The sequence below is a fragment of the Limulus polyphemus genome, unplaced genomic scaffold, assembly GCF_000517525.1.
Source record: "Limulus polyphemus unplaced genomic scaffold, Limulus_polyphemus-2.1.2 Scaffold2109, whole genome shotgun sequence".
NCBI classification, from domain to species: Eukaryota; Metazoa; Arthropoda; class Merostomata; order Xiphosura; family Limulidae; genus Limulus; species Limulus polyphemus.
The window spans coordinates 15,393-34,352 of NW_013667719.1; the positions used below are offsets into that span (position 1 = coordinate 15,393).

General features: G+C 31.9%; 1 protein-coding gene across 4 annotated transcripts; it reads right to left on the reverse strand.

The window, feature by feature from the left end:
- Positions 1–368: 368 nt before the first annotated feature.
- On the reverse strand, positions 369–18,720 carry LOC106465978 (membrane protein FAM174B-like). Of its 4 annotated transcripts, none has more exons than XM_022393936.1 (4): positions 18,594–18,720; positions 13,618–14,110; positions 7,417–7,587; positions 369–1,755 (listed from the first exon to the last, which is right to left on the reverse strand). In XM_022393936.1, exons 2-3 carry the CDS (start codon positions 14,049–14,051, stop codon positions 7,434–7,436), a joined length of 588 nt encoding a protein of 195 aa, XP_022249644.1. In that variant the 5' UTR covers positions 14,052–14,110; positions 18,594–18,720; the 3' UTR covers positions 369–1,755; positions 7,417–7,433. The 4 variants fall into 4 exon arrangements, with proteins under 4 accessions (XP_022249644.1, XP_022249645.1, XP_013781681.1 ...); XM_022393937.1 differs by having other exon boundaries at positions 18,590–18,720; XM_013926227.2 differs by lacking the exon at positions 18,594–18,720 and adding an exon at positions 18,351–18,368.
- Between the last annotated feature and the right edge of the window lie 240 nt (positions 18,721–18,960).

The window sequence follows — 18,960 nt, forward strand, 5'->3', positions numbered from 1 at the left end:
AATTTGTTTATAGTTGTCTATTTGTGCTGGAGTCAGTGAAATAACCTGATGGCTGACTATACATATAAATATGTTTATAAGCTTTACTTAAACTCAGGTTAATAAAAAAAATCGTTCATTTTCCTATTAATTCTTATGAACTTTTTTTTTATTATCATTCTATCTTGTTAAGCTGTATGTTATCATACTAAAAGACCTAAAATTTTTGCTTCATGATAGAAAACGTTCTCTATTTCATTTTAATAACATCTACAGAACAATTTCTTTTTTGAAAATCATACTTCGTTAGTATTTTGTAAAAAAAAAAAAAAGGTGTACACTATACAAAGATACAATATTGACAATATAATTTGCAAAGAAACAGGAACTTAAGTGTTACAAACTTTTATTGCTGACTATTGTACAGGATTAACCTTCTCTAAATAATGCAAAACTTCATGCATTACAAGAGTAACATGTGGGAAAAAAGACAGAAGAACATAAATACTTTAATATTTTGACCCAACAGATGAATTTTACTAGAATATACAGATGCTAATTAGTATCAAGACACTCAGATGATTTTGCTTAAAATAAAATTTAATTTGTATTCCCAAACCTGAATTTTTATACTGTCATTCACAACTTAGGATTACAGATTATAGCACAACAGAGTTCTACGTGTGAACATAAGACAACATGTAATGGTTATTGTATATCTTTATACAGTTTAAAATATCCAAAGAAACTTAATTTTCATAATTTAGCAATGATAAGAGATAAAATTTTCACACTAACATAATTTTGTGCATTTGATTTTTTGTCATTTTACTGTGTGCTATCTTCAAATATTTCAAACACATTTAAACTTCAAATAAAAAATCTTGCCATAAACAGACTGAAGCCTAAGTATTTACTGATTGTATCCCATAATGGGCTAAACCCAAAACTGGCTAATATATTCCAGTACACATTAACCTATCATTGACACTCGCATCTAAAGATAAAACCCTGAATGTATAGCGTGGACAGTTAAACATACAATTCAGTACAATTTATTGAAGCTACACATATGAGCTTTTGACCAGTCCAAGATACAAGACTGAATAGGAAGCACAATTTCTGAAGTCTGTATTTTCATTTCTAACAAAAAAAAACTATGATACAAACATTACAATGATACAAAATTTCTTGACAGTGTGCTAATTACATTCACTTAATTTTATCAAACAAATAGTTTTGAATGAGAATATCCTTTTAAGATGTTTTGTAACACATTAATCATAAAAGAAAAGAAGTAACACAATAAATTTTGGAAAAATAAGACCTTTTCTAAAGATTGAATTAGGAAGTACAGAAAAAAGGTCCCCTGTCAAATAAGACTTGGGCTATCAGATTTCTTATTTTGTAGTTTTAGCTAATTTTTTATTTTACACAATTTCTTAGAAGTATTAAGATATTAAAGAAAGTAAGAAATGTGTCCAGGCGCAATGCTGAAATATATTTAAACATTTAGCATAAAGTTGCGTGTTAGAAATATCCAGATAAATATTTCAGAATGTACATAAAATTTTCTTAACGCTTTTGCTTTCTTTTTCTTTGGGAAGTGTATTGTTAATGAGCCAAAAACACTGCCTTGTACAACATTGTGGCACCACACCCAAATAATAGTACACTTCGTTACCCATTTTGTAGGATACATAAGTGTGACGAAAATCCAAAGATATATCTTATACAGCTTCCATAAATAATCGGCTCCCTTTGCATATTTGTTTCCTAGAAGAAAAATGAAAAATATTTGGAGGGCAAATTGTCTTTTTTATATAAACAAAACTATGGTTGTTGAAAGTTTCTATTTTAAAATAATCCAAGTTAAGGAAATTAAAACACAAATGTTTGGTAAATAAGTTGCATGTAGGAAGTTGCAAACCACTCCTAAAGTAAGATAGAAACATCAAAACTTTTTTTTCTAGGTCTAGTAGAACTCTATCCATAAGTTATGTTAAATCTCTAATTTGATGTATGATAAATATATATGAAACCAAAGAAATGAAATAGCTAATAGCTAAGTTGATAAAAACATTAGCTTCAAAGTGAAACTTGTAAAATTTTAAAATTAACATAATATTCAGTCGTGAAGAGTTTGAGATATTATTTGCATTTGGCTAAATATCAAATGTACCATTCTCTGTAAGTCAAATAATTATTCAATGTTATAACAATAACAAAATAAAACTTAAAGTGCCCATGAAGATGCACAACTTAAGTATAACACCTGATAAAGACTGAGGTATTAGAATATGTGCAAGTAAAGAAATGCAACACATTAGTAGAATATAAGAAGAGGCCATAAACTGTAAAACATGAAGCAAATTATTACATATTATATTGTACAGTCAGAGTTGTCTGAAAAATGTTTTAAATGCAGTAAGATGTCCAGTGTAAAGCAGCAACTGTAGTTCAACTGTTTCAGTTAAGTATTTTGTGTGGTTCTATACGATATAAAGTAATTTCTTGGAACAAACTTCAATTTTCAGTAATAATAATAATAAGTTACTGTTTTGGCCGTTTTCAATAATGTAAAACCATTCTCACATGTTCCATTTTTCAGACACTTTGATCTATCTCAACAGCTTGAACATGATGGTGGAATTCACCTTAAATTTCAGCAATAAGTATTTGTGTTTTCTCATATAGCAAGTCACTGTGCTCCTTTTACCCATAAAGTTAACATTTTAGCATTTTTTCTGACATAGAAAAACTTACTTTTTGAAAATTTATTGATTTGCAGAAACAAGATAGAATATCAAGCAAACTTCATAAAGTCCAGAACATTCTACATGTTGTGTTAAATTTGCAAGTTCAGCTGCATGTTTGTTTTAAACTAATTTAATTGCAAGTCCAATACATAAAAAATGCTTAGAAATGAATCAACTTATTATTTAATTGCATTCTTGATAAACACGACCAATGAATCTCAATTATTACTAAGTATAATCATAAAGGAGTTTTGCATTACAAGAACTATTTTTTCTTGTTGAAAAATTCACTTGATTAGCTATCAATTTATTTAACATTTGGGCCAAACAAACAGAAAAAGTTTATTTGATGCTAGAAATCATGAAATAACATTATTAGAATTTTACCACTTGTTTCCAAAAGGTTAAAAATAATTATAAAATATATTTATTTTGCCATATATCTGAAATCTTTCATCAAAGATTAATAAAAGTATTAATTTATAACCAGTGCAAGCCATTTAAGATATAAATAACCCATTTGCTGTAAGACAGTAGTTGCTTTTTTTTTTGTCACTGTGACTAATGTTTGTTGATAATCTCCTAATATCAACTAAAGTTTATGAAAAACAAAATTGCACATTTCAACTTTATACAAGACTAAGTTTTGTCCATGATAAAAACAAAACAAAAACTAGGCATGATAATTGTTAAGCTTCTTTACTACATTTATTGGAAACAACAGGATTTTAATCAATGTTATTTACCAACTTCTAATCAAGAACACAGTGGTTGTGACATTAAATATTACAACCTGAGAGATTAATAATGGCTGGAGACGGCTTGAATGGGTAATGAAGAAAAACTTCAATATAAGTTTAACATAACAGCAAATGTACAACGTTTTGACATCCTATTTGTACGTATTCTGGCAGGAGCATAGTGTATTAGTGTCAGTAAACTAAAAATCTAAATATAAGTAAGGTGGAAGTTGGAAATTACAAATAAAAAACAAACACTTATTATTCCTGTTTGAGAATATTTCAAGTAATTTCTACTTTCTAAATTAATGGATGAGTATATATATATATATATAGTAATTACTATGTAATTAGTATTACTAAAAAATGGTAAAGAAATTTTATAAACAATATACATAAAGACATAAAAAAGGCTTTCAGAAAGACTCAAATGGAATGTAGTGTAAGTTTACCCTACATGTTTGGTGGTGGGGGGACAAAGTGCAACCTATGATCTTTTCAGTATTAAATTAAAGATCTATTATCAATGTAGGCCAATAAACTTGGCATCGATACATAGTTTATAATTTAAATTATAACATTATATCATCTTTAATTTTGTAATTTCAAAAGCAAAATCTTTAAATAAATTCGCAATCTTCACATCTTTATCATATGAAACTTTATCACTCCAAGTTGCTTATTTTCGATTTTGTTCTACCCCCTACATGATATTCCAAGTTTTCCACAAGTTAAACACTTACACTATACATATATTGCTAACCCACATGCCATGTCCCTCCTATCATGTCTTCCAAAGGATGTCAACACTTCTGTCTGACATTTGCTATTGGATTACTTATAACCAAAAGAAACAGAAGATTATCCTTTACTAATAAATTCTTTACAAGTTTATTCATGTGTCCAATTTTGAAATATCTGGCCTCAGTTTCATTGTTTGCCTTTGTAATGTTTGTCTCTACCAACTAATGGAATTTTTTAATCCATTGACAGTAGTTGGAAAGCCAGTTAAATTCTAGTAGTTTCAGGACATTTTATTTCTTGTGCATGATAATATTTTGTTCTAAGTTTCATATTCTAAATTAAAAAAAATACTTTTCAACACCATCTTCATTACAAAAAGTAGTGAACAACAAAAGAAAAAGCTTGAACTCCAGTACTAAATTTGTTTTTTTTACATATATAATTTATCTATTTCTATAAAAGTAACCAAAATGCAAAAGTTAGAAACTTAACGAGTTAGATAAGAAAACATAAATGAAAAATAAATTAAATACAAAAATTACTTATGATTTGTTTGTTTTAGAACAAAGCCACATGGGGTTACCTGCTGTGTCCACCATAGGGAAATGAATTCCCAAGATTTTAGCATTGTAAGCCCGTAGACTTAGCATTGTCCCACAAAGAGATATTACTCATGATACTCTTATCATAGAGCAAACAATCACGTGGCATGATTATAATTCTACAGTGCACGCTTGTAAATTTGAAGTCTATTAGCTTTGGTTGAAAGAACAAATAGTGTATAATCATCTGTTACAATATGTAATCATTCTAGAAAAAATATGGAGTAATTTAGATTTTCATTTTACCTTAAACTGCTGATTTCACTACAGTTAGCATCAGAGTAGAGAAAATAACAGATAAAATATAAAGTTTCACTGAAAAAACTTGACATTCATTTAGGAGATAAAAGTTTGGAGACAGCTTCACTGGATAATGAAAAAAATTTTAATATAAGTATACAACGTTTGGGCAAGATTATGGCATTATCAGCTACTAGTAATTTACAGAGACACATGAATATATATACAGTATGAAACAAATAGGTCACATGACCGGAGATTGCTTAACAACTTAGTAAAAGTATCTCAGTACCCTGGGGCATTAGTTTAGGGTAGGGCTGTTTTGTTCAATTAAGATAGCTTCCTTTATTTTGCGTATGTTGATGTTTGGTTCTTTGTTTTAAAATTACAATATTTTGTATAGGTATACTGTGAATTTTAGAGTTGCAACAATGGTAAACACGGGAGTTTTTTTTTTATTATATTTGATGAATCTGGTTTCCAATTTTCTCCTGGTTCCCCCTGATGTAAAATTCTGCACTTTATTTTATAAACAACATTTGTATTGTGTGATTCTATGTAATTTTTATTTAGTAACGGTTTTAGTTTAGGCAGTTTTTGTGTGAATTTGAAGTCAAGAGGAATTTTATGTTTAGTGGCAAGTTTTCTCCAAATGTTGATTATTTTTGAACTGATTTCAGGGATGAATGGTAAACTGCAGTGTAATGTTCTGTTGTTGTTTGGTGTATTAGTCTCAATTTTGTTTGTGAGTTGAGTTTGAAGTTTTTGTTCTGGTGGTTATGTGGCAATTTGTTGGTGCAAATGAAGGATTGCTTTATATATATGATTTCTTCATCTACGTAGTCACTTGAACAAATTCTTGATGCTCCATCTATAAGGTTTGGATTCATGGGTGGAGTTCCAGGAGATGTAGAGGCCTGTGTGAGTGATATTCAAGTGCATTTTGGTTTTGAACTGTGTGTTGGATCTAGTAATGTTGAGGTTAAGAAAAGACGACTATTTGTTATTTTTGTGTTCAGTGGTGAATTTGATGTTAGGGCAAATGGAGTTTGTGCATTCCAAAAAGTGTCATCAATATATCTGTATCAGTATAGGGGAGGATAAAGTGCAGACTGTATGGCTTGTGTTTCAATCTGGATCATAAATATGTTGGCGAGAATAGGTGAAACAGGGTTGCCCATGCATAAACCATATGTTTGAAGAAAGTTTTTGTTGTTGAAAATGAAGTTGGTTTTTGTTATTGTGAATTCTAAGAGGGAGAAAAAAAAAGTGTATTGGGATCATTACAGTAGAGGTCAAGTGCAATATTACAAGCTTCTTTGTCATAATATTGTACACTTATAATAAAGTTTTCTATACCCATTCATGTCATCTCAAAACTTTTATTTTTTGAAAACTGGGTTCCTCATCATCAAATTCATTTAGGAGGTTCTAGAGATTTTGTAAATGAAATATGAAAACTGTTAGATGAAGAAAAAGTTTTTTATATTGTTGACACGAAAATTACCTTGCACTCAGACTAATCAAAGTCTGGTCACACTGACTTCATAAATTCACAGGCAATTTTTTTTGTACAACAGACTTGTAGAATTTACTCAAAGCTTGCTAAACTTTGTGAAGTAACATGTAGTAAATTCAGAAGTACAGTGAACACTGCTACGTATAGCTTCACAGAAACAGGGGTTGGCACAAAGCACCAATGGTGTTTTCACAGAGTTAAAAGCTTTGTTCCTTGCATTCTACAGGTGGTTGAGTACTTTATAATAAAACGATTTTGAATATACAAATCAACAAATCATATGATAACCAGAGATGATATAAAGTCACGGTAGAATGTATGTATCAAAATTACACTTGTTTGGTAGGTTGTATGATGCCATCAAATATTGATTGCTTTTGGGAAGGATATGTAACAGTCTTTCACAGTGCAAAATTTTCATACATTCAGATCACAAAAATATGTTCTGATCTGGGATGTTGAATTTATAAGATGGGGATATCCTTTGTATTTAATGGCATTAGTAAATAAAGGAATATGGATCAACTTGGAACACCAAGACCATCTAGAAAGAGACCTGCAACAAGTCATACCCTAGCTGTTGTAAGCAAAGTGTGGCATTTTATAACAGGTAAAAATCTACAAACACAAAGGTCAGTATATAAAGAGCCATCCACGTGCCCACAACAACAGTATGCAACATAATATTAACTTAAGAATTACTTACTGAGTTTTATTAAAATAAGCCTTGCAACCTAAACATAATGAAAATCAGTATGCAAATTATTAAACTATTTTCATAACAACTAATATAAATTCAAATTTTCATTTTTTAAAATAACATAAAGACTTACATATTTCTTGAGGCATCCTAGTTTAAATTGTAAATAGTTTTATGATGAACATCAAACAATACTGCATCTTCTTCATCATCATCACTTTTATCCAGTGGTTGCATTTCTACTTCTGAGCCAGATGCAGTGATGAGACCATACTTCCTTGACTTGTTCTTTCTACGACGTGACCTTGAAAATTTAAACTTAAATATTGGTACAAATAACAAAAATTTTCTTTATGAATAAATACTGTGGGCATTTATGAAAATTAAAGTATTGGAAAATAAAATTTGTTTTATACACTTTTATATATTGTGAAAAAGATCACTTTGAACAGGAAATTGTTTTAAAGTTATAATTTTCCTATGCTGAAAATGTATTTCTGATAGGTACTTACCTCTTCTCATATAAATAGCTATTCTTGTTCAGTGCTGCCCTCTATATGCACAATATTTTTTGGTGTATGCCACAAGCCTTGAATCTCCCATATCTGGAATTGACTGATTCCAATGCATCTTACATGCAAATCATCATGCAATAACTCTCCACCAATAAGAGAGTGCAACATACTTTCTTGATGCATGCAACTCCCTCTATTCAATTCTACCAAACTATCACTTTGAGTTTTGGCAGAAAATGGAAACACCAGTTTTCAGTGGGGAGGAAGTGTGAGAAATGTAAGAGTAGGTAAGTACCTATCGTAAATACATTCTCAGTATAGGAATATTATAATTTCCGATATAGTACATTAGCTCTTCTCACATAAATCCCACATTGAACAGGTACATGGGAAAGAAAGAAACATCCAAAGGACACTCCCAGAGAGATAGTCGGAATTGAAGATCATATGATGGAAGACTGCATCACTTCTGAAACAGGTATACTCTTTGCCCATTATGGAAATATGTTTCACATATGAGCAGAAAATCAGAGGAGTACATCTAGATGGAAGAGAACTATGGCAGGACAGTGATCCAAACCATATATTATATATTAAAGTTAGAAAATGCAATCCTAGAAAACAAAAGTGGGTAAGATGAAAAGATGTGCCCCTAGGAGTAGAGTGGTCAGGGCATGAAAAACTGTACATGGCAAGTCAACTACATCTAAAACCCATGCTGCTGGGAATTGAAATCCATGCAGGAGTAGGATGAGGATCATACCGTCAGTAAGTCAATTACAATCCAAAACCCAGGACAGGAACTGCCCCACGTGCAGGAACATCCTCGGAATCACATTCAGGAGGATGCCTCTGAGGTCCACCATCTTAGTGGCTTGGAACTGGAAAGTAGTAAGGACTTTCAAACTCCACTAGATGAAAGGGGGGGGGAAGTGCAGCAGAGTCCAGAAAAATGACAACATTTTAGACAGTGCAATGGGTGACCACAAATCCCTATTTTGAAAAGCAGACTATACCAATTTATTCAATAAGAGACATGGCAGGGATGGGCAGCTATCCCCCTTCTGCTTTACCCATGTAGTTCATGGGTAAGTATGGTCTGGGATGGGGAAGTTATGAAGCAAACCTATCATGAGGATAAACCTATATGCGATCTTGTAGAACACCCTATCTCCACAGTGCAAGTTGCGTGTCATGGAATTATAATGGTGAATTCATCATGGCCTTACAGTGCAGCTTTTACTAGTTTAGGTATATCTGGACAGGCACAACTCGCCACATAGCAGAATCCATCAAGAAAAAGAAAGGGAGATGCCCCTTCAAATAAGAGGAATATATACTAAAAGGTAATTTACCCAGTCACCGTCTCACGAAAGAGTGAAGGATGGCAACAGGTGGATGACGGTACCTCGACAAGGAAGAAACAGCTACCCAAAGTAAAGAATAGGAGATTAACGTATAAAGAGTAGTCCCAGTACTCAACAGACGAAGAACCTCCAACGGATGACAGTTTGGATTTGCTGGGAAAAGTGAAGGTGCATGACTTGAGTGAAGACATGAGGAATCGATGATGGGAAGAAGGATACAAAGAATAAAAGAAACAGAAAAGTCGAAAGGAATATACCATGAGCCAAGAAATGGAAGTAAATAAAAATAATCAAGAACAAGGGAAACAAATGAGCCAACAGCAGAGAAACCCAGATTTGTGCCAGCCAGGAAATCAATTAGAAAGACATGAACTTGAGTGACATGGATGAATAGACGGTTTGGGAAAAAATTGATGGAAGGAGAAAAAATAATGTGAGAAACTGGATGTAATCTTGTCTGAACATGTTGACATCCAAGGCAAAGGGATGATGAACTGGAGGTCAAAAACAAAAGAGGGAATTACTTAGGAAGTGATAAAAATTCAAAAACTTCATTTGAAGGAGGTAGAGTCATTAAAAATTTGGAGAATCGAGAGGTTACTCATAGGGAGAAAATGTGATGGGACTGGAAAGGCAATGAGCAACAAGGACAAAAACCTGGAACATGACCCTACAGGAAATGCATGTAAAGTGCATGAATTCAAAAAGGGAGATCCACTGTCTACTACAAAAGAAACAAGAAAGACATCCCCTTGGTGAACAACAGAAGCCACCACCATTGAATAGTTGAAATGAAACATGATTATTCAAATCCAGACAAAATGAAAAGAGTGAACAAAAGCACACAGGATTTGATGAAGTGCCAGGGTGTGAAGGAAATAACAAGAAAGACATCCCCTTGGTGAACAACAGAAGCCACCACCACTGAATAGTTGAAATGAAACATGATTATTCAAATCCAGACAAAATGAAAAGAGTGAACAAAAGCACACAGGATTTGATGAAGTGCCAGGGTGTGAAGGAAATAAGACCATTCGCCTGGAGACCATAGTCCTGAAGCCTCCTAAAGATCAAACCACATCTCCAACCAATGAAGATGAACATCAGGGAAGAGAAACAACCCAGAAGAGGGGAAGGAAGTGATTAACCCAACATCCTAGTGGATATGAAAACCTATCATATAGAAGAAAAGAAAAAAATAAAATTAAGAGGAAGATCAGTGGATGGTCCCAACGGAGGGGTGTGTAAAGAGACGAGAATGTTAGGTATGGAACAGGAAAAACACATCCAATAGGAAAATCCAACAACCCAAGCTGACTGCAGAAGGAGTATATGAGCATGTGAAGATAATCCCCATTTGAAAGTAGCTAACCAATAGTGAATAGTGTAGGTAAAATCACCCATAAAAAGTGGAAGTTGGATAAAATGCAGACCACCACTCAAAAGACATATGGTTCCAGACAAGTCCAAAGGCAAGACATGATACTTGGACTGAATCACGTGGTGAAATAACCTAAAAGAGCATTCCAAAAATTGGAAAATAAGAATGTGTAATGTGGTCATATTCTGACATGCAGAAATAGCAAACCCAAATGTGATCAAAGACTACATATGAAAATGGAGAATAACCAAGAAGTGATTGAGGTGGGACTGATTGACCCAGAACCCCAAACAGCATAGAGCATACAAAACGAATGGAGAAAACCCATAGGTAAGACAGTTAAAGGATAGAAAATTGCTGGATATGTAAAAGAATAAAGATGACAATATCTTGGATTGAAACAAAAAAAAACAAATTAATATAGCATGATGCTAAATGTACAGGAGCCTCCCAAAAAATCGAATCTGTGTAGAAAAAGATCCGACAGTAAGTCCCTATTAGCAGCAGACAGGAAACAAACAGCAATGTCCCACCCAAGAAGTTCCGAAGAGGAATGAATGAAGGATGGCAAACCTTTCAACATGGAGGGAAGGAGGAGGAGGTATCCCATGAAAATCCCTAAATATAGGTGGAACACCTAAGAAAGGAACTGGAAGGTAAACATTACCCGCAGGAGAGCAGATAGGGTAAAACAAAACTGAAAAATGTGGTAGGGAAGAAAATGGAAAGGATTAACAAAGATCCAAAGGACATAAAATCCTGAAGAAAATCTGCCTGATGGTAAGATAAGGCCAAAATAATTCAAGCCTGTATATGGTGAGGCTTGGAAGTACCCAATCTCAAAAGAGACAAAAAGATCATAAAGAAATGATGTCAGGAGAAGGGAATATACTGTGAAATGTGTCTAAAACAAAACAAAACAAAAAAAAAATGAGATAGGTTGAGCAGTTTCTGCAGTGGAGGCCTGAAATGCAATACATTATAAAGTGGAGGAAAACTGAAAATCTGAGCCATCTGAAATGGGTTCAGCCATTATAGGAGGAAGGCAAGTAATATTGGGAATAGTTAGGGTGGACCCAAGACCACAGGTGCCCATAGAAATGAAATTAAATAACAAAGACCCCTAGTATTAATGGAATGGGAGAAAGGATACAACTAAGCCTAATTTCTAACCTGAACTGGACTCTTGAGTATCAACTAAACTAACAAAACTTATATTATAAAACTCAATTACAAGAGAATATGTCACACTCTTACTGGTGGAGGGTTGTTGTTGCATGATGATTTGCATGCGGGACACATTAGAATCAATCAATTGCATGTGGGAGATTTAAAGCTTGTGGCATGTGCAAAAAATTTGTTTTGCATATAGAGGGCAGAACTGAATGAGAATAGCTATTTATGTGAGAAGTGGTAATGTACTGTATCCAAATAATACAATGAAAGAAGTTAGAGGCAATGAAGTACAATTAAATATTGAAGCAATGAGACATAATGCAGCCAAATCTAAAATTAGATTAATGGACAGCATTAGCTTGGGTAGGGGGCAGTGACATTTTGGGGGCTGCCCCCCACTAGCACCAGTCCTGGGATCAATCAATAATTTGTTATTATTCTTCAAATATCAATTTTACTTAAAATCATCTTGAGATTGACAGTGTATGTTTTAAATATATAAACACACTTCTTATCACAGCTGATTTTTTCTCCGTATTCCAATTCTGACCATTCTACATAAGAACTGGTATAACTATGTCATATCAGCTTACTGAAGAACTCTCAGACTATTGGTTTATACTCAAACATTATATCATGTCTATATTCCTGGGTTGGGGACAAAATATAGTTCTCAAGTTAAAAATAAGGAGTATTATTGTATATTTCAACAACATACAATACTATTCTTTAACACATATGCCATAATTTTACAAATATTAATGTATCATATACATAAGTAAGTTATTTTTAAGAAATGCTTTGAATTTTTTATGACATTTTTTACTACTGTAATGCCATTCAATTGTTTCTAACTATTAATACACTTTCCTCTGGTATCCACACACCTATTGTGGTAAACCTGATGTTAACTTACCATATGGTATTATAAGAATTCTCTGACAGCTCATCTTACTTTTACTGTAAGCTTAAAGATTACCTATTTAAAAAAAAAAAGATTGTTTTTCTATTCAGAAGAGACATAATATTTGAGCTGAACATCTGGTGGAATTTTCTAACTGATTAACCACTGGGTTCTTTAATTGATTACATTCAAATAATTGATTATTCTCACAGGAGAGTTGGAATAATCAAAAAGAGTAATAATTGGAAACTAATTACAATTAATTGATTATTTTTGTGAGTTGTGACATTAAGTATTTGCAATCATAGCACTATTACTTCTGAATTTTTTGTTGAAACAAGCTATAGGGTTAAAATAAGATGCTAATTTGAAAAATAATTTTTATACATGTATGTTTAACTAATGAAGGTGAAGAACAGATATGTAAGAAAATTGAGTTTATTAAAGGTGGGATGGTGGTGATGTTTTATTGAAATTTAATTCAGAGTGTATACAAGGAATAACTATTTTAGGAAGCTTAACCAGTTGATCTGTGTGACAATCATTCATTTATAGATCACTCAACTCAACCAAAGCATAGTTTATCACATCCATAAAATACTGAAAATTTAAAATATTTTTTAAAGTATATTGACCCTACAGAAATTCCTAATACTATTGTGATTTGTAATTTTCAACAAGAAAGAGTATAATGAAGAACTGGGAAACTATAAATCTACATGTATTAGTCTTCATAATTAACCAAAAGGTTATTAGGCCTGACCACCACTTACTTGCATATTTAAGTAAATATTTTTACTGGGTAAAACTTGATATTTTAGAATAATAATAAAATAACAAATCAAGCATTCCCATAAGTGTGAAACCCATCATTTTCTAAAGCCACATTTTCAAAGAGAGCTAAGAGACACCTTTTGTTAAAGATGAAATACTGAAACAATGTTTTATTAGAGTTAAATTTATTCAAAAATATTATATTTCTAGCTCTTACCTCACCATTCTAATGACAAAGTATATCATCACAATCACCATTCCAGCAAACACCACATACAGAGTTTGGGTCACTGCTTTATAAGAGTGTTGAAAATTAAAAATTGTTTTCAGGTAGGTGTCTTCAAATGTATCATTTCTTTCTAAAGAACCATTTAAAGTACGCTTCAAGGTACTGTGACCAATACTATTACTTGTAGACAGCTCTTTCATCTCATGTGCATTAGGCTTTAACTTGGTTTTACTTCTGGTTTTTTCATCAGTATCATTACCAGATTTGCTTTCATATATTTTGGTAATAGCTTCATAACTTTTGCCATTTCCTCCTTTTTCAGCATCTACTGTTTTTTCACTCAAACAATCACTATCATAGAGCAAACTCAGATATAATATTGTTCCAAATATTGTCCATTTGAAACATACTGAGAATTCCATATTTCTTCATGAATGTGATACACAAGACTTACTGACTAGAGGCTTAAAGCTTGTATCTGCTGAAAGTTTAAAAAATATATATTTAGTAACATTACAAATTATGCAAACAATCCTAGTTATGTAAAACTAATTTATGGCACTACAGATGATACAATTTGGTTACATACTTGTAAAGAAAGCTTATTACAAATTCCACTAAGTTAGAATTTAGAAAGTGGACAACAATATATGTAGATAAAAGCTATTGTTTAGTTTAATAACATTGTATTAATATTGATATTCAAATAATGCTAATGAGGTTCTTATTGTCTCTATCTACTATCTAGCAAAACTACAGTGAAGGGAATGGGCTTGGAGAAATCTTACCTCACCATCCTTATGACAAAATATATCATCACTTTCCCCACTCATTTCATTAGTGATAAGGTTATGTTTTTAATATTTTAATTAAGATGTTTTGCATTGCTTACTAGAGAGAGTTTTTGGCATGAAGTAGTAATATTAAGCAACACCTAGAAATTCCCGAGTATCTAGATTCATTGTGACATTTCAAACTTTCATGATATTTGGGGAAAAATAAGTATTGTATAGAAATGTCAAAATGAAATACTTAGTGAGAATGCCAGTCAGCCAGTTGATTATTTAGTGAGATAATAAGTCAGTTCACTGCTGTACTTTTTGAGTTAATAGATATTAGAAGAAATTTAACAAATGATTGATTAGTTTTACTTGTACATTAGGTCTACCAGCCAACATAATTTGTGTGTTATACTTAAAGTAATAAAACAACTTCCTTTTCATTAACTGGACTAAATATTTTTACTTAAATAAAACAAAGAACCTGCCCAACAATAGAAACCATTAAAACAGTGGTGTCAAGAGTGGGATTATTTTGGTGAAATGGAACAGTACTAGACTATACTTCAAAATGAACATATGCTTGAAGTAGGATGACCAGATTTCTAAACTGAAAACTGGGACAGCCCAGCCCTTAATTTCAAAATGGCCCCTGTGCTTTTCTTGGCAGTGTGACCAGTAATGTTATGCTATCAGAAACACAGCCTTGCAAATAGTACATTCAACTTTGTTATCCAACTCACTTGCCTTTAAAAAGTGAACTTTGCTTTAAAAGTATCTGAAAAAACACTTTCTTTTCAGCATTTTGACACTATGATAGGTTAAACATTTTCAATATAGGTCTACTACAGTACTACTAACTAAAAAACCTGTGTTTCTTACTATACACAGACAGAACTTTCGAGAGAATTTGGTGGCAGGAGTGTACATGTTACAACAATGAGCAAATCAAGTAGGATTATTACACTTGTGATTCAATGCGACTGACAGTTTGATGTCTTTATCATAAAACGGGGACATCTTGTGCATTTCAAGAATGTTTCTTGGGACACTGGGACAAACTACCAAAAAACAGGATTATTCTAGCAAAACCAGGACATCTGGTCACTTTAGCTTGAAGTGAAGTCGAAAATTTGCTGAAGATGATGAAACAGTGGAAAGAAGAACAAGCAGAGACTTAAAATGAAAAAAAAATAAGAAGAAACTTAAAGAAAATGAAAAAAAAACCAAGATGAAAGAGACAGAAACTTAAAAGAACATTATGAAAAAAAGAAATAGAAAATTATATGAAAACCAAGAAGAAAATTATAAAAAAAATTAAAAGAAGATCAAGAGTTATAGAGAGGAGGTAAGAAATAGATTAAGATTCAAAAAAGAATTTAAACAAAAAGTTGATTGAAGACAACATCAAAGAAATTATTGCATATGTGCAGAGGGGCTACAAGAAGCACAGTGGGACTATAATAACAAAATTTAAGTAAAAAATACATCTTTTGCAGAAAGACTGTAAAGACAAAACTGAAGAACAATAAAAGGACAGCAATGAAGCATAAAAAGACACCACTGAAGTAAAAAACACATCAGTATCAGAATAAAATACGTAAAAACCAACCACATTTCTCTCAGCACCTGCACAAAAATTCTATCCTCAACTGCCTTTAAATATAAAATATGGAATAGCAAAACCTATCTTACCTACACCTGTTACCACAACTACTGTGTGATATTTAACTGCAGTATCTCCATTTACTACTACATTTATATCATTGTCTTATCAAGTCATAGAATTTAACAGGCCAGTACAACAAAATTTGCCAACTAAGAAACATATACTCTACAACGGAAAGGTAATAAGCTTATTAGGTTCATATCAAAATAAATTACAAAGTGAGCAACTGGAACAGTAAACAACAAGCTACTCATTTTGCAATTAAAATGGTCAGCCTTAATAACATTAAGCAATCTTCAAGCTGATAGCTGCAACAACCATCAATTGGTGTTGGATGCCTTAATATAACAGGTCTAGTGTGACACACCAAAAGGAAGTGTCCAAAATAAAGTTTAAAAAGCAAAGTAAGGAGGAAGGATGAGATCTTAGACAAACTTGCCAAAGATGTGGAAAAACTTTCCTTGTATATTACCTTGGCACTCCACATGAAATGATAGATTCTTTGGCACTTTATGAATTCACAGATGCTACAGTGGATGCAAATTAGACTACAGCAAAGTTGATATATATATATATCTTTAAACGAAGCTTTCCAGTTGGAGATGAAACTTGAATCCAGCAAAGTTACAGATAAACTAAAAGCATCATCTAGAGATTACCTCTCTAGAGATTACATCAACTCCCTCTGATGGTAGTCTAGAAGAATTGAATGATTAATTAGACAAGTAGTTACACCGAAACCAAAGACAATAAATGTTTCAACTGTAAAGTGAAAGGACATATTATCATGAACTACAAACCAAAGCCTGTATAAAAAAAAAAAAACTCCTCCCAAGGGAAGTCCAAAAAAAAAAAACGAAACTGGTATACATGTGGGAAACATGACCATTATAACCAAGACTGAGGAATCAACATGAGTTAATGGATCCATTGATGGGAAGCCTTACCAACATATTCACCAACAATGGTTCTACAGCTACAGTTGTTTGACCAAACATGGTAATGAATGATGGAAAATTTCTCCAGTAATGAAAAAGATGATGGATTCAACATGAAGAAAAACAAGTGGTTAGTTAGCAATAGAATATAATACAGAGGAGTGTATGTTAAGCTGAATGTCACCTGTTGTGATTATACTTGGAAGGACATCAACAGAACAGCCAATTGTTTAGCTTTAGCAAAGACTTTGCTAGGGGTTAAAGCAACATGCTGGAGAGCCTAAAGTTCCTGTTTAGACCACTTCCTGGATATCAACAGGGATATAGCCACCACTGTATTTGCTTAACCATCTATCAAGAAAGAGACCTCCCTAAATGACAAGACAACAAGTGACAATAAAGGACAAACCTATCTTTGGACCACAATCCGTGGAAGAAAAAAACACCATAAAGATTTGGTAAATAGACATTTAGGGGCAGTAAACAAAATAATGAAGAGAGTTTGTTTGGTTCATCAGACATTTAGTTGTACTTCAACACCATTAATTATTTAATGATTGTAACGTCTATTTATAAATAGTTATTTTGTTAATTGTAAATAGTAACTTTATGATTAATTATACAAGTTTAATACATCATTGTTTTATTTGTGTATTATGATTGTTAAAAAGACTTCATAATGCAGGTAGGGAGTAGTGTAACAGGCTGTATTTTTAAAATCTTAAATTAGAATTCTTTTTATTCATTGCTAGATGGTTTCATCATAATGAAATGATGATGGGTGACAAACAGAAATTTCATGATTATATAGATTTGACATGTTTCAAATTCATCTGAGATTTGGGGAAAAACATGCATAAAATACTGGAGTTTAAGAGAGCCAGCCAATCAGTGTGTCAGCAAGTTGATTAGTTACTTAGTGAATTAGTTAAGTAATAAATAAGCTCAGTGCTGTATATTTTTGAATTAGTACTGTAGATAAGAGAGAAAATTTAACAAGTGACTTTAGTTTTATGTGATTTAGGCCTACGAGCCTAAATTGACTTGTACTGTTGCAGGAAATGACTGAACTTGAAGAAATAACTTGCTTTTCGTTAAGTGGACTGGGCTTCAATTTTAAAATTAAGTTTACTGAATAATACAAAAAGGACTCACGCGTAATTCATAAACGCGTTGAAACAATATCATTATTAACAATAATGAGTAATTTGAAGTTTTTGTATTCTGAATTTTACTTTTACTAAACGTTTTTTATTTTTTCAAATATTTGATTAATAATAGTACCTTAAAAGTTACAATTACATTTAATTTAAAATATTACACAACTCCACTCACATTGCCACAAGCCAAGTAATAAATTAGTTAGTTAATACACGTTAACTATTATTATGAATTGCACTAATTTGTAAATAATAAATACAAGTTAATTATTAAATTTACAATGAGTTATAAATAATATAATATAAAATTTAAATTAATAACAATGGCATTTGTCATCGGAGTATTACTACATAAGCCTAATTTATCTTTTTCAAAAAAACAATTAGAAACGAAAACCTAGTTTTAATTACTACCTACACCGTCCTTCCAACTTAGTTTGAATATACGAGAAGTATTTTCTAATCATCTAACAGAACGTTACACGTATTACATATTATTAGTTTAACACGTTGAGAAGCTGAAATGTTGACAACTATTTCGCAATTTAATTTGTGAAAAATCAACACAACATATAAAATATTGTGCTTATGAAAAGTCAACACAACATATGAAATACATTTTGTTATTAATAAATAAATGCTTTGATTACGTGATGTGATAGAATTGTACAGAAATTAATAGCTTTTATTTTGTTTTCTAAAAATTTAATCAGGTTTTTGAAAGTCTCATAATACAAACAATGCATACAAAAAACGTTATGCAACAACGATTAATGAGAGTATGG